General features: G+C 45.5%; 1 protein-coding gene across 1 annotated transcript in view; it reads right to left on the bottom strand.

The window, feature by feature from the left end:
• Nucleotides 1-869, bottom strand: part of LOC137383977 (major facilitator superfamily domain-containing protein 4A-like) — a 71,730-nt gene extending 70,861 nt beyond the window's left edge. Inside the window, exon 1 of the mRNA XM_068057473.1 lies at nucleotides 427-869. Coding sequence (XP_067913574.1) covers nucleotides 427-653 — 227 coding nt within the window. The 5' untranslated portion in view covers nucleotides 654-869. The remainder of the gene's footprint in view (nucleotides 1-426) is intronic.
• Nucleotides 870-22,452: the final 21,583 nt, after the last annotated feature.

Below are 22,452 nucleotides of genomic sequence, written 5' to 3'. Positions count from 1 at the left end.
TCTCACTGCTTTAGGGGGGGATAAAAGAGAAAATAATGGAGAACTACAGAATGTGATCCAGAAAAGAAACATTGATTTAAAAACACGGTATTTGACATTCAGTCGCCCTGATTATAAACAGACTGTACAACAGAAGCAAAAATCCCAAAGGGCTGGTAAAAATCCAGTGAGGTCGGAATCCCATCTAATAAAAAGTGAACTTGACTTGTGCAGGCGTTGTAATCCAGTGGCCACGTTCATTTTGCTTGAAGCAGGAGATCACAGCAAAAACTAAAACACTTAAACTGGCAAAAAGCCAATTACACACACACACACACACACACACATACAGAAAGGAAACGCGGAAGATGGGAACATATATTGAAATATGAGTGAGAGGAATTAAACAGTACATTCAATGAAATGGGAAATCAATTAATGTCTCACGTTTTCTTGAAGATTCCACCAATGATGGTTCCGACCAGGACACAGAAATTCTGTGCGAAGAAGACCCAGGTGATTTGCTGCAGGCTGGAGTGAGTTTGGCAGCGGAGGTCCAGCAAGGTGGGACCCAGGAAGGCCAAGCACAGCCCAAAGGAGCAGAAAGCGCTCCAGATGGTCAGCGTGGGTTGCAGGTTGCGCTTCAAGAGTTTCCAACGGGGGTCGTCCCTCATCTCGGAGCCAAAGGGAGAATGGATAGAGGGCAACTCAACTGAAGGTAACTGAAACTCAACTCAACTGAAGTCAATTCAACAAGTTGAAGTGCAAATGCCCGGTTGGCACTGAGTCCTGGGCACAAGCAGAAAAGTGCAGCGCTGTTTTAGGCTGTTCTGCACAGGATCTGCTCAGAGGACAAGACTCCACCTCTTAAAACGAAGGAGGTTCTGAGCACGCCAGCCTTCTGGCTTTTATACTCTCCTTTTCACAGGTATTAACTCTTTGCACACACAACCCACAGCATCCTTTAGGATGAACTTTGCACTGTTTCATAGCTATCTGCCCCCCTGACAGCAATGTTGAATTAATGGTTGACCCGCCGCGGAGGAGTTATTGAGTTAGTTATTGAGTTAGTGGGTTTCTCAGTAAAGTATTGAGCAAGGGTCCGGAGTTGTGTCGCAAAGTTTTTCTTAAAACGTTAGCGAGTTCAGTTAAACGCAACAGTAATAGTTAATGTTTCTTCATGTTATACTGCAGAAAACTAGTCAAAGAGTAAATGACGGCTTCATGCCAGCAGCAGTATTCCACCCCCCCACCCCCCCCAGAGAGTGAATGGGTTCGAGGTAGAGGAGGGAGGTCAAGTGACAGACACAACAGTAGGGTGTCGGTTATCAGCAGGAGTTCAGCACTCTCAGTAGGTTCAAGCCCCACTCCACTGACTTCAGCACTAAATCTGGACTGACTCAGTACTGAGCGAGTGTTGCACTGTCTGAAGTGCTGACTTTTGGATAAACCATAAACCCCTCTGCCCTCTCAGGTGGAGGTAAAAGATCCTATGGCACTAATTTGAAGCAGAACTCGGGCGTTCTTTGGCATCCTGGTTATAAAACTATCCCTCAGCCAACATCATTAAAATTATCTGCTCATTATCCACAGTCATGTTTGTGGGGTCTATTTATTCATTCATGGGATGTGGGCGTCGCTGGCTAGGCCAGCATTTATTGCCCATCCGTAATTGCCCTTGAGAAGGTGGTGGTGAGCTGCCTTCTTGAACCAGTGCATTCCTTGGGGTGTAGGTACACCCACAGTGCTGTTAGGAAGGCAGTTCCAGGATTTTGACCCAGCGACAGTGAAGGATCGTTCCAAGTCAGGATGGTGTGTGGCTTGGAGGGGAACCTGCAGACGGTGGTGTTCCCATGTGTCTGCTGCCCTTGCTGTGAGCAAATTGATGGCTGCGTTTCCTACGTTACAACAGTGACTGCACTTCAATGGCTGGTAAAGTTCATTGGGATGTCTGGAGATGGTGAAAGGCACTATAGAAATGCAGATTGTTTCTGATATGAAAGAATGAGTATGTTGGAGTGCAGTGATCTTTCCTTACACCTTTGTGAAACACTTTGAGGGTTTTTCTTTCTACATAAGAGCATAAGAAATAAGAGCTGGAGTCAACCATTGGGGCTCTTCAGGCCTGATTCACTATTGAACAAAATCATGGCTGTTCTTTTACCTCCACCTTCCGGCATTATCTCCACATTTCTTAATTCCCTTCTTACCCAAAAACCTATCGACCTCTGTAAGACCATTTTTGTTACAGATGCTATACAGCTGTTGTTTAATGTCCTCCTGTATCAGCACTTAACTCCAGCGTTTTTTTTTGTAAATAGTATGCCAACTTTGCAAACAATTGCAAATACAATTTTGATGTGTAACAATTGGATTCCTCTATCCCTTGAGGGTTTTCTTTTCTGTCGCTAGTCCTGGGAAGGCAAGCTTTCATGCTGGGGCCTGCTTCAATGAGCAAACACATTCCCTCCAGTAACTCACTTAAGCGGCCAGACTCCACATGGAATACTTGGTCACACCACAGAGTCCGTAAATACTACTTTTTTTTAAAAGATAGTTGCTTGAAAAAGAAAAATGTTATGGTGCTGGTCATGTAGAGGGATTCAGACTACAGCAGACTCAATGGACTGTAACTATGATTCCCTGTGTGAGCACAGGCAGGACTCTCAACTGTGGAGGGCATCACCACCAAGAATGATCTTGTTCTCACCTGATATTTACATAAGTATGCTTTCCATTAGAGAAAACTACTGTAATCACGAGGGGGGACTCTCACTGGTTTTCCTCCTTTAGTAAATAATAAATACAATGTGGGGGGCATGATCAAGAAGTTTGCAGACGACACAAAGATTGGCCGTGTGGTAGATAGTGAGGAGGACAGCTGTAGGCTGCAGAAAGATATTGATGGTTTGGTCAGATGGGCAGAAACGTGACAAATGGAATTCAACCTGGAGAAGTGTGAGGTGATGTATTTGGGGAGGTCAATCTAGGCAAAGGAATACACAATTAATGGGAAAATACTGAGAGGTGTAGAGGAAGTGAGGGACCTTGGAGTGAATGTCTACAGATCCCTGAAGGTAGCAGGACAGGTTGATAAGGTGGTTAAGAAGGCATATGGAATCCTTTCCTTTATTAGCCGAGGTATTGAATATACGAGCAGGAAGGTTATGCTGGAACTGAATAAACCATTGGTTAGGCCACAACTTGAGTACTGTGTGCAGTTCTGGTCACCTCATTACAGAAAGGATGTAATTGTGCTAGAGAGGGTACAGAGGAGATTTACGAGGATGTTGTCAGGACTGGGAAAATGCAGCTATGAGGAAAGATTGAATAGGCTGGGGTTGTTCTCCTTGGAACAGAGAAGACTGAGGGGAGATCTGATTGAAATGTACAAAATTTTGAGGGGCCTGGATAGAGTGGAGGTGAAGGGACTATTCGCCTTGGCAGAGAGGTCAGTGACCAGGGGGCATAAATTTAAAGTGATTGGTAGAAAAATTAGAGGGGAGATGAGGAAAGGTTTTTTCACCCAGAGGGTGGTGGGGGTCTTGAACTCACTGCCTGAAAGGGTAGTTGAGGCACAAACCCTCAACACATTCAAAAGGAGTCTGGATATGCACCACAAGTGGTGTAATCTGCACGGCTACGGACCAAATACTGGAAGGTGGGATTAGAGTAGGTGGATCGTTTTTCAGCCGGTGCAGACACAATGGGCCAAGTGGCTTCTTTCTATGCCATAAACTTTCTATGATTCTAATACAATTCTGCTATCACTATTGCGTCGTATTGCTTCCTGTTTCTACTCGAATGGGAACAGTGCAGAAGAATGAAAAGCATTCCATTGTGTCGGTAGTTTGGTGCAAATGCACTGTGGAAAAACAACAAGAAAATATCAGCAAAAATACAGGAAATGTTATGTTATGTGCAGGAAGAGTGATCAAGGTATGCAGCTGCCTCGGCATTTGAAGAATCTTGAGTGGATGTACTGAGTGCTAAGGTGGATGCTGTTACTTGGTGTCAGGAGATGTAGTTGGGATTGGTCATTCACAGTGAGCTCTATCACCAGTTATAGCAAATCTCTTCACAGCCTTGATCCATTTGGTCATTTATCTCATTGCTGTTTGTGGGACCTTGCTGTGTGCAAATTAGTTGTTGCGTTTTCCTACATTATAACAATGACTGCACTTAAAAAGATATTTCATTTGCTATAGAAGGTTTTGGGATGTCCCTAGGTCTTAAAAGGTACTATACAAATGCATGACCTTCCTTCCGTCCATCAATGTTGTGGTCTTTTCTGGAGGCTATTTGGGAGGCATGTTTTTTTAGGAAGGTGATGGGTATTGGAGATCATTTCCTGTGTTTGTTTGGGAACCACACATTTAAATTTGTTCTGGATTAAAGATTAATTATGACCGCCTTCCTAGTGTGTGACTAAATGACCACACCATATTGGAAAAAATTCTGAGGGACAGGATTAATCTCCACTTGGAGAGGCAGGGATTAATCAGGGGTAGTCAGCATGGCTTTGTCAGGGGGAGATCGTGTCTAAATAACATGATTGAATTTTTCGAGGAGGTGACTAGATGTTTAGATGAGGGTAAAGCAGTTGATGTAGTCGACATGGATTTCAGTAAGGCTTTTGATAAGGCCCCACATAGGAGATTGGTTAAGAAGGTAAGAGCCCATGGGATCCAGGGCAATTTAGCAAAGTAGATCCAAAATTGGCTTAGTGGCAGGAGGCAGATGGTGATGGTCAAGGGTTGTTTTTGCGAGTGGAAGCCTGTGGCCAGTGGTGTACCACAGGGATCGTGCTGGGACCCTTGCTGTTTGTAGTGTACATTAATGATTTAGATGTGAATATAGGAGGTATGATCAGTAAGTTCGCAGATGACACGAAAATTGGTGGTGTCGAAAATAGTGGGGAGGAAAGCCTTAGATTACAGGACGGTATAGATGGGCTGGTAAGATGGGCAGAGCAGTGGCAAATGGAATTTAATCCTGAGAAGTGTGAGGTGATGCATTTTGGTAGGTTTAACAAGGCAAGGGAATATACAATGGTTGGTAGGACCCTAGGAAGTACAGAGGGTCAGAGGGACCTTGGTGTACTTGTCCACAGATCACTGAAGGCAGCAGCACAGGTAGATAAGGTGGTTAGGAAGGCAAATGGGATACTTGCCTTTATTAGCCAAGGCATAGAATATAAGAGCAGGGAGGTTATGATGGAGCTGTATAAAACGTTAGTTAGGCCAAAGCTGGAGTACTGTGTACAGTTCTGGTCGCCACACTATAGGAAGGATGTGATTGCCCTGGAGAGGGTGCAGAGGAGATTCACCAGGACATTGCCTGGGCTGGAGCATTTCAGCTATGAAGAGAGACTGGTTAGGCTAGGGTTGTTTTCCTTAGAGCAGAGAAGGCTGAGGGGGGACATGATTGAGGTATACAAAATTGTAAGGGGCATTGATAGGTTAGATAGGAAGAAACTTTTTCCCTTAGCGGAGGGGTCAATAACCAGGAGGCATAGATTTAAAGTAAGGGGCAGGAGGCTGAGAGGGGATTTGAGGAAAATTTTTTTCACTCAGAGGGTGGTTGGAATCTAAAACGCACTGCCTGAAGAGGTGGTAGAGGCAGGAACCCTCACAACATTTAAGAAGTATTTAGATGAGCACTTGAAATGCCATAGCATACAAGACTATGGGCCAAGTGCTGGAAAATGGAATTAGAATAGATAGGTGCTTGATGGCTGGCACAGACACAATGGGCTGAAGGGCCTGTTTCTATGCCGTATAACTCTATGACTCTATGACCATATACCTACTGAGACAATAAGAGAGCTTGTTAGCCAGTTTTCCATTCAAAATATTAAGCTGGAAAAACATTAGCATATCTGTAGATACTGATAGTTGATATTTAAATGCCGAACCTGGGTGACCTCTTAGGTATCTAGGACTCAAAAGATGTGAAGAATTAAATCAGTCATTCATTGTTGACTGTTAAATCCATAAGGCAAGTTAGAAAAGAACATTATACCACCTTTCACAACCTCAGGGCATCCCAAAGTGTTTTGCAGCCAATGAAGTACTTTTGAAGGGTAGCCACTCTTGTAATATAGGTAAAGCAGCACCCTGTCAAGACCAGTGAGGGTTGGGCAATAAATGCTGGCCTTGCCAAGGATGCTCACATCCCAAGAAAAAAAATCACAAATGTGACAAGTTTGCATGGTATGGTGGTTTCCAGTGTAAATGTGGACATAGGAATGCATAATGGAAATGTTTAACATATTGAGATGTAAGACTTTTACTATATTAACAAATACATTTTAAGTTTGAGGTATATCAAAGTCCAGAGCGCTTAAATTAAACTCCGAAGCCTTTTGCCATCCACTATAGGAAGTATGGATTCAGGTTAGTCTCAGGGATTCTCAGCCTATGGCCGGTTACTCTTGCTTACCAGCTGGAACTCAGCTATTGCTTATTTACTTAGTTCACTATTTGCTGGACAGGGTGATCACTTTACAACAGGAGCAATCCGAGACACTCCTTTCTCTTGTCTTTCTACACAAACAAAGCAGTCTCAAATATAGCTCCCATTCCAAATATTGGGCAAGTGACTCCGATCAAGAGACAGAGATTCAGGGGAAATATTTCCTCATCACTGTATTTTGGGATATAGTAATTTGAGACGAGACGTGATAAATGTAGCAATGCAACGGCATGAAACCGACAGCAGAGAAACTGATTATTTGGCCTAAAGGCCGGCTCGGGTCTGCCAATGAAACCCGACCCGAGCCCGACAGAACCACATCCGACCCGAGCCCGACCTGGCCTGAGTCCTTTCATTTTTTCCTGCGCTCGACCCAACCCGACCATCAGTTAACCTAGCTTCCATTTTTCACTTTGTTACTTTTCTGCACACGCTTAAAAAACTGTAACTAAACAACCTTTCTCGTCCAAAAAGTATATTAACATTGGAGCCACTTACCGGAGGCGATGATAGAGTCTATCCGACTCGGCCTGACCCGACCCCAGCCCGAATGCTGGACCCAGAAGACCGACCCGTCCCAACCCGAACCCGACACATGTTGTTGGGTCCCATCGGGTTCGGGTCGGGTAACAATGCTCTAATTCGGCCCAACTGCTCCACAGGAGCCTCCTCCCACTCTACTTCATCAATCCTATCAACGTGTCACCCTCCCTATCAATGTAAATTCTTCCAGCCCTACAATGCTGCAAGAGCTCTGAGCTCCTCTAATTCCGAACTCTTGCACATCCTTGATTTTCATCACTCCACCATTGAAAGCTGTGCTTTCAGCTACCTAGGCCCTAAGCACTTGAATTCCCTTCCTAAACCTCTCCACCTCTTTACCACGCTCTCCTCCTTTAAGACACTCCTTAAAACCTACCTCTTTGACCATGGTTTGTGGTCACCTGTCCTAATATGTCCTTATGTGGTTTGGTGTCAAATTGTATTTGATAATACACTTGTGAAGTGCCTTGGGATATTTTACTATGTTAAGGGTGCTATATAAATGCAAGTTGCTTTTGCTGAGGCTGTCCGGCCTATGCACCCTGACAGGAGGAGGGAGGAGCCAAAAGAAGTAGAAGAAATTAATGGAACTAAGAATGTTTGATGCTGAGAAAAAAAATGACCCTAACCTAAATGGTCCAGTACGAGCTGATTGGTTACCTAGAATCACAGAATGGTTACAGCACAGAAGAAGGCCATTTGGCCCATCGTGTCTGTGCTGGCTCTCTGGAAGAACAATTCACACAGTGCCTCTGTTCCTGCCTTTTCCCCACAGCCCTGCCAACCTTTTTTCTTCTGATAATTATCCAATTTTCTTTTGAATGCCTTGATTGAATCTGCCTCCACCACACTCTCAGGAAGTGCGATCCAGATCCTAACCACTTGCTGTGTATAAAAAAAGTTTTTCCTCATGTCGCTGTTGTTTCTTTTGCCAGTCACCTTAAACCGGTGTCCTCTGGTTCTGGATCCTTCCACTCATGGGAACATATTGTCCCTATCTACTCTGTCAAGACCCCTCATGATTTTCTATGTGCTTTTCTTATTTTCGTAGCATCGTGAAGTACAGTTGAAAAGACCCCTGCACTCACTGACCTATGTTGACTCCCAGTCCAGCAGCACCTCTATTTGAAAATTTTCATTCTTGGTTTCGATTCCCTGCATGGCCTTGCCCCCTCCTTATCACTGTAACCTCCTCCGGCCTCACATCCCTCCGAGATCTCTGTGCTCTTCCAATTCTGGTGTCGTGCGCATCCCCGATTTTAATCTCTCCACCATTGGCGACTGTGCCTTCAGCTGCCAAGGCCCTATTCCCTCCCTAAACTTCTGTACCTCCCTCTCCTCCTTTAAGAATGCCCATTAAAACCAAGCTTTTGGTCAGCTGTTCTAAAATTTCCTTATGTGGTTCAGTGTCGATCATTGTCTGATTGCGCTCCTATGAAGTGCCTTGGACATTTTTATTACTTTAAAGGCACCATATAAATGTATTTTGCTGTTGCAGAATTAAAATTAGACACAGGCACCAAGAGAGACTTTTACATTGGCACTAATTCATGTTTTATTTCAACTCCAAGAGGAATGATGGTAGTTTTTATTCAGATCAAGTTGGACTAGGATCAGGACCAGTAGACTTGACATCAGCTGATATCAGGCTGAATCATGCATCCACTGTAGAACCGAACATGACTTGCTCAGGCACAATTGAAGCTGAAAAATTCTAATTCTTTGGTTTCCATTTTCAATGGATTTCAAAAGCGACTTACGTTACTATTCTGGGTGCAGTCATGAATGCAACTGATTACCTTGAGGGCTGTGAAGAAATAAACTGCCTTGTAAATCCAACGCTGGGACCTTTCCCAATGCTCAAAATAAGTGAACGACGTAACTGACTTTTTTGTTTTGCCTCCTAGAATGCCAGCCAATCACAAGCCCTCAAACAGCTTGGTGATAACAGAAGTTAGTAAGCTAAGTATGCGACCCCTATCTCACTGCCGGTAATGAACATTGGTTAAAAGGTCACTGAGTGTTATGTCACCCTGAAAACTGCTGCCTGCGCCTTTCTTTTAATGTTCCTGTCTCTTCTTTCCTGACTTATCTGTGCCTTTGTTAAGGCTAGACTGGACTATTGGAATATTCTCCTAGCTGGCCCCTCTCCTTGTGCCCTCTGTAAACTTGAGCTCATTCAAAACTCTGCTGCTTGCATCTTCACTCATGCCAGGTCCTGTCCACCCACCTCCCACTGTGTCGGTGATCTAAGTTGTCTGCCAGCTCAGCAACATCTCAATTTTAAAATTCTCAGCCTTGTTTTCAAATCCCTCCTTGGTTTCGCCCTTCCATTTGTCTGTAACCTTCTCCAGCCCTCCATAATCTCTGCTTCCTTCCAATTCTGGCCACTTGTGCATCCCCGATTTTAATCTCTCCACATTTTTCAGGCGTAGCTTCAGCTGAATCAATGCTATGCTCTGGAATTTCCTCCCTAAACCTCTTTTCCTTTCCTCTCTTTTAAGATGCTCCTTAAGTCTTACTATTTGACCAAGATTTTGGTGACCTGTCATAAGGTCTCCTTATGTGGCTCGGTGTCAAATTTTGTCTGATAAGACTCCTGTGAAGTGCTTGGGGCATTTTACTATGCTAAAGGCACTATATAAATTCAATTTGTTGGTGATGTCAACAAGGTAAGGAGGAAAAGACTTGCATTTATATAGCTGTTTACATGGTTGTAGGATGTCCCAAGTTGCTTTACAACCAAAGTGAGCTTAGTTAATATCTGCACCTGGGCAATGAGTATAAACAAAGAATTTATCAGGGTTTCATAGCTGAGCCCAATTTTGTCCTCACCCAATATCCGTAAATGCACATTATTTATTCTCGGGTTATTTCTACAAAGGACAGGAACTCTGGTTGAAATTTCCCCCTCTCTATTATAGTGCGTCACCCATTCCTCAACCTGAGATCAGTTAACTCAGCTCAGATCAACAACAACTTGAATTTATATTGTGCCATTAAAGTAGGAAAATGTTTCAAGACGCATCACAGGAGTATTAGCAATGAAAATTTGAGTTCGAGCCAAAGAAGGAGATATTAGGGCAAATGGCTAGAAACTTGATCAAAAAGATAGGTTATAAGGAGTGTCTTAAAGGAAGAGAGCTAGAGAACTGGAGAGGCTTGGGGATGGAATTACAGAACTTGTGCCTTAGGTGCTTAAAGGCACGACTGCCAACAGTGGAGTGAAGAGAGGGGAGCGCACGCAAGAGGCCAGAATTGGAGGAGCACTGAGTTTTTGGAAGGTTGTAGACTGAAGGAAGTTGCATAGATAGGGAGGGGCGAGGGGTCTGTAGACAAGGATGAGAATTTTAAAATGGAGGCATTGTCAGACCAGCAGCCAATGTAGATCAGTGAGCACAGGGCTGAATTGTGCAGGTTAGAATGCAGGCAGATGAGTTTTAGATGAGTTCAATTTTATGTAGGGTGGTAGATGGGAGCCCAGTCAGGTCAGCATTGATAGATACTGATCAGTATAGATACTGGTACTACCTTGGCCCATACAGCTCAGTAGCAGACCAGGCAAGGGCATTTACCCAGTTTGCCATTACGGGAAGGAGCTTATGGTGAAAGTCGGCTTGGTGAAAGTTTGAACAGGCTGAATTCCCTACCTTGACTGTGTAACATGTGGAAGGTACCAAAAGAAGTTAAAGCATCTCTTCTCCATGGAGAAACAAGATCAAAGGGTTTCTACCAGCCATCGTTGTATACATTCTGGCGGTTGGCAAAGAGTTTCATTGCTAATGATCCGGGGAAGATTGTTTGACACCTGGTTTTGGGAGCTGTGACGGGGTGGTGACAGAAAGGTGAGGGGGAACTTGCATGTGGGGGGGAAAAGTGCTTGTGTGGTCCTTATTGCAGGATTACATAACTCTACCCAAAGAAAAGTCATGGAGTGAGTACAAGGATGATATGATTTTCAGGCAGTTGTACTCCTGGAGCAATTCCCAATAAACAATGCCTTTATTTTGCAGCACTGTTCACTTACTTGACAACAGAAAGATAACAATATCTGTGAACCATGCTCCCAGCTCACAATCAGACCTTTCCTTGGATTACACAACCTTTCTCTGTCTTTTCCTGACAAATTATCTCATTGGGTTAAAATTTCAACTGTAGCCAGGGGAGTGACACAGTAGCCGATTGCTCACCAGTTTAAACCCTAGCCAATGGGGAAGCAAGATGGGGCGAGAAGTGTAACTAGTGAACAAACTGCTACCATCCATTTCCTGCTCAAATTTGAGAAATCCACCCATTGTGATTTTTCTGTAATTCAAGACGAATACCAGGGCTTAGAGGGTTAAATTATGAGAACTGGTTGCTTAAACCTTGCTTGTATTCTGTTGAGTTAGGAGATTGAAGGATGATTTTATCAAGGTTTAGTTTAGTTTAGAGATACAGCACTGAAACAGGCCCTTCGGCCCACCGAGTCTGTGCCGACCATCAACCACCCATTTATACTAATCCTACACTAATTCCATATTCCTACCACACCCCACCTGTCCCTATATTTCCCTACCACCTACCTATACTAGGGGCAATTTATAATGGCCAATTAACCTATCAACCTGCAAGTCTTTGGCATGTGGGAGGAAACCGGAGCACCCGGAGGAAACCCACGCAGACACAGGGAGAACTTGCAAACTCCACACAGGCAGTACCCAGAATTGAACCCGGGTCGCTGGAGCTGTGAGGCTGCGGTGCTAACCACTGCACCACTGTGCCGTGTTTAAACGTTGTAAGGATTTGATAAAGTCAATAAAGAGAAACTATTCCTTCGTTGGTGGAATTGAGAATGCGGGGGCATAATCTTAAAATTAGAGCCAGGCTGTTCAGGAGGCAAATCAGAAAACATTTTTTTCACACGAAGAGTAGTGGAAATCTAGAGCTCTCTCCCCCAGAAAGCACTGGATTCCGGGGGTTAATTGGAGCTTTCGAGATTGCGATCAATATATTTTTTGTCAGACAAGGGTATCATGGTTGAAGGAGTTGAGGTGCAGATCAGCCAGGATCAAACTGAATGGCAGAACAGGCTTGAGAGATGGAATCATCTACGGCGGTCCCTATATAAAGGAAGAGCTTGCATTTATAAAGTGCCTTTCAAAACCTCCGATCAAATGAGTAGCGGGAGCTTTTGTCTTTATGAGCACAGTAAATAGAAATCATGGAGGACTTGGGGCCATATATAAAAAAATCAATTTTCTGATGAGGACTTGGAAATGTGTAATTATAAAATTGGACAGAGAAAGTTCAAACCTACCTTCCCATTAATTTACAAATATCTCCAGTTACTGACACAATACATGTTACTCCTGTGGTTCACAATTTATCATTTAGTTCACAGCTTTGGGAATGAAAGCATTGTATGCAAATGATCCAGGGGATTTCTTGTCTGCGAATGGGCACATTCTGTTAAGCTTGGTTCATGGAGAAACTCTGAGGGTGACTATATCCCACTCTGAGTGCCAGCTTCATGCGTTGTTTCCTTCTAGCTTTTATTAACATTTCTGTGGCAAATTGAACTGAACAGCACAAAAACCTGGATGGGATGGATGGGGCTGCAGTCCTGGAGCAGTGACTGGGTCAGTGCATTACAACACTGTTATGGGAGGGCAGAATGCTGGAACTGACAATGCAACACACCTTGGTGCTGAGGGTGACACCTGAAATTCGTAACACTCATTGCTTGAGGCATGGGCAAGTGAGCTGACAGTGTGGGAAGGGATGAGGTGAAGTGTCTGCTCCAAAATACAGCCCTCACCTGCTAAATGAGGATGCGCTGAAAGCTCTGAGTCCATATTATTAAACACCAAAAGAGATACATACACACAGACATACAGATTCACCCGCATGCACAGACATACAGACTCACACACACACAAACAAACCGACACATACAGACATACAGGGCTGAATTTTGTCGAGAGGGCAGAAGTCCTGCTGCTGGGACCGAAAGTGGGAGGTGACCCCACATTGGCAGGCAGTTGGACCCAAGGCGACATTTTGCCAGCGGCAGTCAATTAAGGGTGGTGCCCCGCCCCCAAAAGCTGCCAGCTCAATCAGAGGGCCAGCAGCCTCAGCAGCGCAACTGCTCGTCGTGGCCATTGCTGAGGCTGCAACTGCAGGTAAAGGGCACCTCAATGGCTGGGCACCGTTGAAGAAAGATCAGGTAGGTTGGGGAAAGCCTGGTGGTGACCGGGGAGGAGGGGTGTGTTGTGGAGCACCAGTGATACAGTTGCTACAGGGGTGGCCTTTGTTGCTAGGGGGTAGGGGGGGGGAGCTCCTCAGTGGGCTATGCAGTGCCCATAAATGAGGGCCCCTCCTCCCCCAAAGCCCACTGTGAGGCTTCCAGATTTCACTGGCAGAGGCAGGAAGTGGCCCTTAATTGGCCACTTCAGTGGCTCAATTGGCCACCCAGTGGCCAATGTATTGCCACTTCTGGCAATATGGCAATGCAGTGGGAATACATTGGGCACCCTACCCAAAGCCTTTCCCTGCCATTTTGCTAGCACTCCTGCCTTACAGATGTCGCAAACAGCCTGGAAAATTCCAGCCATACATTCAAATACACACAGACAGACAGATACACACACGCACGCACACACACAGACATACAGACACATGCAGACAGATAAAATAGACCATACACATTCAAATACACACAGACAGACAGACAGATACACACACACACACACACACACACACAAACAAACACATGTACACAGACAGGCACACACACAGACACAGGAAGACACACACAGATGTGCAGATTCACAAACATACAGGCAGGATTTTTCCCAGGCCCTTGCAGGTGGATTTGGAAGCGAAGGGTGATGCCAGATTAGAATTGGAAAAATTGCTGTCAGACAGGTATCCTGCGTGTTCCCACCTCCTCCCACTTTTCCCACAGGTGGCTTTTTAGGCACTGACGCCAAGTCACCTGGCAGCGGCAGGAAGCCAATTGAGATTATTAATGATTTAATTATCTGTCATTTTGCAACAATGGCTGGGGGAGAGGGGGGGTGGGGGAGGGTGAGCGAGGTGCCTGGACTCACTGCCTGGTCCTCAGACTCCTCGGGTGAGCAGGGAGGTACAGGTGTGCCCTGAAAGGGAAGCCCGGGGCAGCAAGGTCTGCTTCCACCTCAGCTGACAGTGCAGGGGGAGCACCACGTAGAAGCATGCTAAAGAAATTTAAGAACGGCACTTCATTGCACTCGAGGTTCACGGGTTAATATTTTGTTAAAGCGTGCTGCCTTGCAATCGCTTCATTCTCCAATAAATGAAGGCATGGTGAGTGGAGGTGTGAGGAGGGGTTCCTGAGAAGCTCTGGCACCTGGGATTGCCTTAGTATGTAGGCATCATGGCTGCTTCCCAGGAACTGGGCACAGAGCTGCAGGGACCACATGTGGTGGTTGCAGACCAGTTGTACATTGAGCGAGTCGAAGCCCTTCCTGTTGATGAAGGCTGCAGCCTGGTCTCTGGGAGCCTTGATGGTCACATCCGTGCAGTCGATGACATTGGGGAATCCAGCGATGGCTCCGAACCCTATGGACCTCTCAGCTTGACGGTACGAAAGTGCACGTACTGACTGATCCTCTTGAAATTGGCTTTGGTGACCATCTTCATGCAGCGATGAGCCGCAGACTGGCTGATCCCCCACAAATTTCCAGTAGATCTTTGGAATGATCCTGAGGCATAGAAATTCAACACCATGATGACCTTCAGCGCCAATGGCATTGGATGGCCACTAGTCCCCATAGGGCTCAGTTTATCATCCATCATGGCACATAACTCTGTGACTGGCTTCCTGGATAGGCACTGTCTTCCACAACACCCCTGCTCCGAGATTTGAAGGCAGCTGAGCCTCAGGCAGTGGACCCTCTCTGGAGAATAACCTCTTCTGCGCACAAGGTGCTGGTTGTGTGCCCCTCTGCGCCCTCCTCCTGCATTCCCTCCCACCCCCCCCCCCCCCCCCCCCCCACCCCACAACTAAGATTGAAGTTCCTGCTGCCCCTCTGGTTGCTGCTGCTCCACTACCTGTGACTGCACCCCTCTCCCTCTTTGATTCTTCTCATACTGAAGATCCCAAAACCTGACTGAATGAGGCCCATGGCAGCTAGATGCATTCAGTCTCCAGGGCCTCTTTCCAATCCCCCTTTCCATCCCCTCTGCTTGGCACATACGTGCCAGCTCTGAGATGGCACTGTGGTGGTATGCTCCTGATGTGCTGGAAACTGTGTCCCTGTTCCTGAATGACACTGCCAATGGCTGCACTGTTCCACCCTCCCTGCCGAGCCACACGAGTGTTCAGGATGGTTACCACCTGGATCCAGCACTGACCTCCTTACACCTGGTGAGGCTCAGAAGCCCCATGATTCCCGTGCACTCTTTGCAAAATTTGAAAATCCTGGTAAAATTACAGTTAATTGCCTGTTTAACAGATTTAATTACCTTCCCAACACATTTGAGCACAAGGCCTTCCCACCATGCTGGCCACCCTTCGGAAAATCTGATTGCAACAAAGACGTCGGGTTTCTGTCTCGATGCCTTTCACTGTGATATTCTGACTCCTCCTGCCTCCCATCCCATCGCCATAGTGCTGGGAAAATAGAGCCCATAGATTCACACACACAGGCAGACGCACAGACAGACAGATACATAAACAGACACACAGACATGCAGATTCACACACACAGGCAGACGCACAGACAGACAGATACATAAACAGACACACAGATTCACACACACAGGCAGACGCACAGACAGACAGATACATAAACGGACACACAGACACGTAGATTCACACACACAGGCAGACGCACAGACAGACAGATACATAAACGGACACACAGACATGCAGGTTCACACACACAGGCAGACGCACAGACAGACAGATACATAAACAGACACACAGATTCACACACACAGGCAGACGCACAGACAGACAGATACATAAACAGACACACAAACATGCAGATTCACACACACAGGCAGACGCACTGACAGACAGATACATAAACAGACACACAGACATGCAGATTCACACACACAGGCAGACGCACAGACAGACAGATACATAAACAGACACACAAACATGCAGATTCACACACACAGGCAGACGCACTGACAGACAGATACATAAACAGACACACAGACATGCAGATTCACACACACAGGCAGACACACACAGACAGATACATAAACAGACACACAAACATGCAGATTCACACACACAGGCAGACGCACACAGACAGATACATAAACAGACACACAAACATGCAGATTCACACACACAGGCAGACGCACACAGACAGATACATAAACGGACACACAGACACGTAGATTCACACACACAGGCAGACGCACAGACAGACAGATACATAAACAGACACACAAACATGCAGATTCACACACACAGGCAGACGCACAGACAGACAGATACATAAACAGACACACAGACATGCAGATTCACACACACAGGCAGACGCACACAGACAAATACATAAACAGACACACAAACATGCAGATTCACACACACAGGCAGACGCACACAGACAGATACATAAACAGACACACAGACACGTAGATTCACACACACAGGCAGACGCACAGACAGACAGATACATAAACAGACACACAGACATGCAGATTCGAGATAAGGAGGCCCAAAAGAAAGAAAGAAGAAAGAAGAAAGACATGCAGATTCACACACACAGGCAGACGCACACAGACAGATACATAAACAGACACACAGACACGTAGATTCACACACACAGGCAGACGCACAGACAGACAGATACATAAACAGACACACAAACATGCAGATTCACACACACAGGCAGACGCACAGACAGACAGATACATAAACAGACACACAGACACGTAGATTCACACACACAGGCAGACGCACTGACAGACAGATACATAAACAGACACACAGACACGTAGATTCACACACACAGGCAGACGCACTGACAGACAGATACATAAACAGACACACAAACATGCAGATTCACACACACAGGCAGACGCACTGACAGACAGATACATAAACAGACACACAGACATGCAGATTCACACACACAGGCAGACGCACAGACAGACAGATACATTAGCAGACACACAAACATGCAGATTCACACACACAGGCAGACGCACTGACAGACAGATACATAAACAGACACACAGACACACAGACATGCAGATTCACACACACAGGCAGACGCACACAGACAGATACATAAACAGACACACAGACACGTAGATTCACACACACAGGCAGACGCACAGACAGACAGATACATAAACAGACACACAGACACACAGACATGCAGATTCACACACACATATACAAACACATCCACAGACACGTAGACACACACATATATAAACAGACATAGACACATACATTCACACATACTTATATACAGTCAGTCACATTTAAAGTATATAAGCCTAGACACACTTACACAGTCACACACAAGTGTACCTCAGGGAATGTTCACAAGGAAAAAGCAGCATTGAATCCCAGTCACAGCAGAGTAGGGAAACACTTGGATATTTAGATCTTGTGGCATTGTTTTAGCTGCAGGTTATAAGGGATCGCTGAGAGCTTGATGCTTGCTAGTTACCTGGCTAACCAGTTATTGTGGAATGTTATGGGAAGGAATCAAAGAAAAACAAGAAAGCATGGAAAGCAAGGAACATAGTTAATCTTGCATTGAGGCTTGATATCCTTCTGGACTTCTGCAAATATTCTGCTCTCAGCACCTTTATTTGCCTTTTTGTTTTTTTATATTTCGGGAGTGCGTGACAGGAAAACAAACTGAAAGGGAAATAAATGGGTAAGGAATGTGCAGCAGCTCCATCGACATGTGTAAAGACAGAAAACAGAGGCTAATGCTTTTGGGCATAACTCATTTCCTGATCTGCAAAACACAGCAGCAAGTTCGCTTGCATCACAAGTGCCTTTTTCACAGGCCTGCGAGGAATTGCTTTTGTATTCTGTGTGTTCTTGCCGTACAGACCAGGAGGCTAGCCTGTCATTGCTGAATTAGCCAATCTCAGCTGGGACAGGGCTAAGGGGGTGTTTTCCTGAGCAGTCCCGGGCTAAGGAGAGGGGAGTTCGCAGGGGGTAGAGGTTGGCGTGGGGGTTGGGGTGGCGGGGGGGGCGTGCTTTGTGTCCTGGTACTATCAAGTGCCGCCCCCTGTTGGAATGTCTGTGCATATCATTGGCAGACAGGATTGATCTGGGCTCCTCATCGAATCATAGAATCGTACAGCACTGAAGGAGATCATTCAGCACCGTGCCTGTGCCAGCTCTTTGAAAGAGCTAACCAATTAGTCCCACTCACCCTGCTTTTTCCCATAGCCCTGCATTTCCTTTTCCTTTTCAAGTGTGTTGTCAATTCTCTTTTGAATGTTACTATTGAATCTACTTCTCCGCCTTTCAGGCAGCACATTGCAAATCACAACTCGTTTTCTAAAAATGTAATGCTCTTCATCTCCCCTCTGTCCTCTTGCAATTATCTTAAATCTCTGTCCTCTGGTTCCTGACCCATCAGCCACAGGTTTTCCTTATTTACTCTTCTTGAAACCCTTCATAATTTGAAAACCTCTTATCAAGTCTCCTCTTAACCTTCTATGCTCTAAGGAGAACAACATAAGCCTCGTCCAGTCTTTCCACCTAATTGAAGTTACTCATCCCTCGTGCCATTATAACAAATCTTTTTAACATGCTCTCTAAGGGATTGACATTCTTCCTAACGTGTGGTTCCATTAAGCATATAATCTAGCTGACGCATCCAGTACGAGTACTGAGTGAATGCTGCATTGTCGGAGGTACCGTCTTTTGAATGAGATGTTAAACCAAGGCCATTTGCCTGCTCAGGTGAATGGAAAAGATCCCATGGCTTATTTTAAAGGGAGTTCTCTGCAGTCAGCGGACCAATTTTTTATCCTCAATCAACATCAATAAATTGATTATCTGGTTATTATCACATTGTTGTTTGTGGGAGCTTGCTATGCACAAATAAGCTGCTCACATTTGCTACATCACAACAGTGACTGCACTTCGAAAGCATCCATTGGCTGCCAAGCACTTTGGGATGGCCTGAGATCATGAAAGGCCTCATAGAAATGTCTCTCTTTCTTTCTTTCTAAGCCGGTCATGTGACAACGATACCAAGAACAAATCAGCAAATGGGAGGGTCGCTGTCTAGAAAGCATTGCTCTTTTGATGCAACAGAACTTTGGAAGAAAACCAAAACTTAGACAATAGAAACTTTAAAAAAAAAGTAACTGGATTACTGATTGACATTTTCTGCAACCAAGTTAAAATTAACACAGCATTTGGGTTCAACAGGATGTGAAACCAACGTCTAACAGTGTTTGTCAATTTTTGATCATGATTAACCAGTCCCGATCAAATACCCTACCATGACGCAATTTGTAACACTGTAACAAAAATTATTTTACTTTGTAATAGTTTTGTCGAGGTGTTCATGTATATCCGTCCCTTTGTTGTCCAATCCAGAGTAATGATTATAGTAGAACATCCTATCATAGCAATGCAGTCATAAACCTTCCCCCCTCTCTCTCACACACACGCACGCACACACCCCAGAGGCAATGAGACTAATCGTAGCACCCAAAATCACCCCCTCAACTGATATTAGTTAATTCAACTCGGAATAGAAATTGAATCTGGGACTGTCTTGGGTCTGTATCACCCGTATCAGGCAGATAACCACTAGATCACTAAGGTTAATACAAATGCAAAGTACTGCAGATACTGGAAATCTGAAACATAGAAACACAGAAAAATAGAAAATAGGAGCAGGAGTAGGCCAATTGGCCCTACGGGCGTGCTCTGCCATTCAAAAAGATCATGGATGATCGTCTAATTGGCCTCCACTGCCTTCTGCAGTAGAGAATTCCACAGGTTCATCACCCTCTGAGTGAAGAAATTTCTCCTCATCTCTGTTCTAAATGGCATACCCGTATCCTGAGACTGTGACCCCTGGTTCTGGACTCTCATTCTTCTAAACTCTAGTGAATATAGGCATAATTGACCCAATCTCTCCTCATACGTCAATCTTGCTATCCCAGGAATCAGCCGAGTAAGTCTTCTTTGCACTCCCTCCATGGCAAGAACATCCTTCCTCAGTTAAGGAGACCAAAACTGCACACAATACTCCAGATGTGGTCTCACCAAGGCCCTGTATAACTGCAGTAAGACATCCTTGCTCCCGTACTCAAAGCCTCTTGCAATGAAGGCCAACATACCATTTGATTTCCTAACTGCTTGCTGCACCAGAATGCTTGCTTTCAGCAACTGGTGTACAAGGACACCTAAGTCTCAACCAGTCCCCATCCACCACCACCCTCCTCCACCTGGCTGAACTTGTTCTCACATTGAACAACTTCTCCTTCAACTCCACTCACTTCCTTCAAGTAAAAGGTGTTGTTATGGGTACCCGCATGTATCCTAGTTATGCCTGTCTTTTTGTGGGATATGTCAAGCATTCTTTGTTCCAATCCTACTCAGGCCCCCTCCCCGAACTCTTTTTCCGGTACATTGATGATTGTATCGGTGCCATTTCCTGCTCCCGCCCCGAACTGGAAAACTTTATCAACTTTGCTTCCAATTTCCACCCTTCTCTCACCTTTACATGGTCCATCTCTGACACTTCCCTTCCCTTCCTCGACTTCTCTGTCTCCATCTCTGGGGATAGGTTGTCTACTAATATCCATTATAAGCCCACCGACTCCCACAGCTACCTTGACTACACTTCTTCGCACCCTACCTCCTGTAAGGACTCCATTCCATTCTCCCAGTTTCTCCGTCTCCGACGCATCTGCTCTGATGATGCTACCTTCTATGACGGTGCTTCTGATATGAACTTTTTCCTCAACCGAGGATTCCCCATCACTGTTGTTGACAGGGCCCTCAAACGTGTCCGGCCCATTCCCCGCACCTCTACCCTCACCCCTTCCCCTCCCTCCCAGAACCGTGACAGGGTTCCCCTTGTCCTCACTTTCCACCCCATCAGCCTCCATATCCAAAGGATCATCCTCCGCCATTTCCGCCACCTCCAACGTGATGCCACTACCAAACGCATCTTCCCCTCCCTTCCCCTGTCAGCATTCCGAAGGGATCGTTCCCTCCGCGACACCCTGGTCCACTCCTCCATTACCCCCACCACCTCGTCCCCTTCCCATGGCACCTTCCCCTGCAATCGCAGGAGGTGTAATACCTGCCCATTTACCTCCTCTCTCCTCACTATCCCAGGCTCCAAACACTCCTTTCAGGTGAAACAGCGATTTACTTGTACTTCTTTCAATTTAGTATACTGTATTCGCTGCTCACAATGTGGTCTCCTCTACATTGGGGAGACCAAACGCAGACTGGGTGACCACTTGCGGAACACCTCCGCTCAGTCCGCAAGCAGGACCCTGAGCTTCCGGTTCCTTGCCATTTCAACACTCCCCCCTGCTCTCATGCTCACATCTGTATCTTGGGATTGCTACAGTGTTCCAGTGAACATCAACACAAGCTCGGGCAACAGCATCTCATTTACCGATTAGGCACACTACAGCCTGCCAGACTGAACATTGAGTTCAATAATTTCAGAGCATGACGGGCCCCCCATTTTACTTTTATTTTTAGTTATTTATTCTTTTTTATAATTGTTACAATTTTTTTGTATGTTCATTTCATTTCATCTTAGTTTGTTCAGTTTGCTTACCCACTGTTTTTCATGTTTGTACTTGCTGCCGTTCAATCTTCAGTCCATTAAAACCCTATCTGTACTAATGCTTTGTCTTTCAACACACCATTAACATATTGTTTGCCTTTGCTCCATGACCTTTTGGTCAGCTATGTGGCCTTGTCCAATCTACACCTCCTTTGTTATCTCTTGCCCCACCCCTGCCTCACTTGCTTATAACCTTTGACATTTCTAATATTTGTCAGTTCCGAAGAAGGGTCACTGACCCGAAACATTAACTCTGCTTCTCTTTCCACAGATGCTGAGTATTTCCAGCATTTCTTGTTTTTATGACACCTATGTCTCGTTGCACCTCCCCCTTTCCCAATCTATCACCATTCAGATAATAATCTGCATTTCTGTTTTTACAACCAAAGTGGATAACCTCACATTTATCCACTTTATACTGCATCTGCCATGCATTTGCCCACTCACCCAACTTGTCCAAATCACATTGGAGCCTCTTTGCATCCTCTTCACCGTTCACAGTACCCCCCACCCCCCCCAACCAGCTTTGTGTCATCTGCAAACTTGGAAATGTTACATTTAGTTCCCTCACCCAAGTCATTAATATATATTGTAAATAGCTGGGGCCCAAGCACTGATCCCTGTGGTACCCCACTAGTCACTGCCTACCACTCGG

The sequence above is a fragment of the Heterodontus francisci genome, chromosome 25 (genome assembly GCF_036365525.1).
Source record: "Heterodontus francisci isolate sHetFra1 chromosome 25, sHetFra1.hap1, whole genome shotgun sequence".
Lineage (NCBI taxonomy): Eukaryota > Metazoa > Chordata > Chondrichthyes > Heterodontiformes > Heterodontidae > Heterodontus > Heterodontus francisci.
Note: the sequence above shows the minus strand (reverse complement) of the source record. Positions and strands in the feature narration are given on the sequence as shown.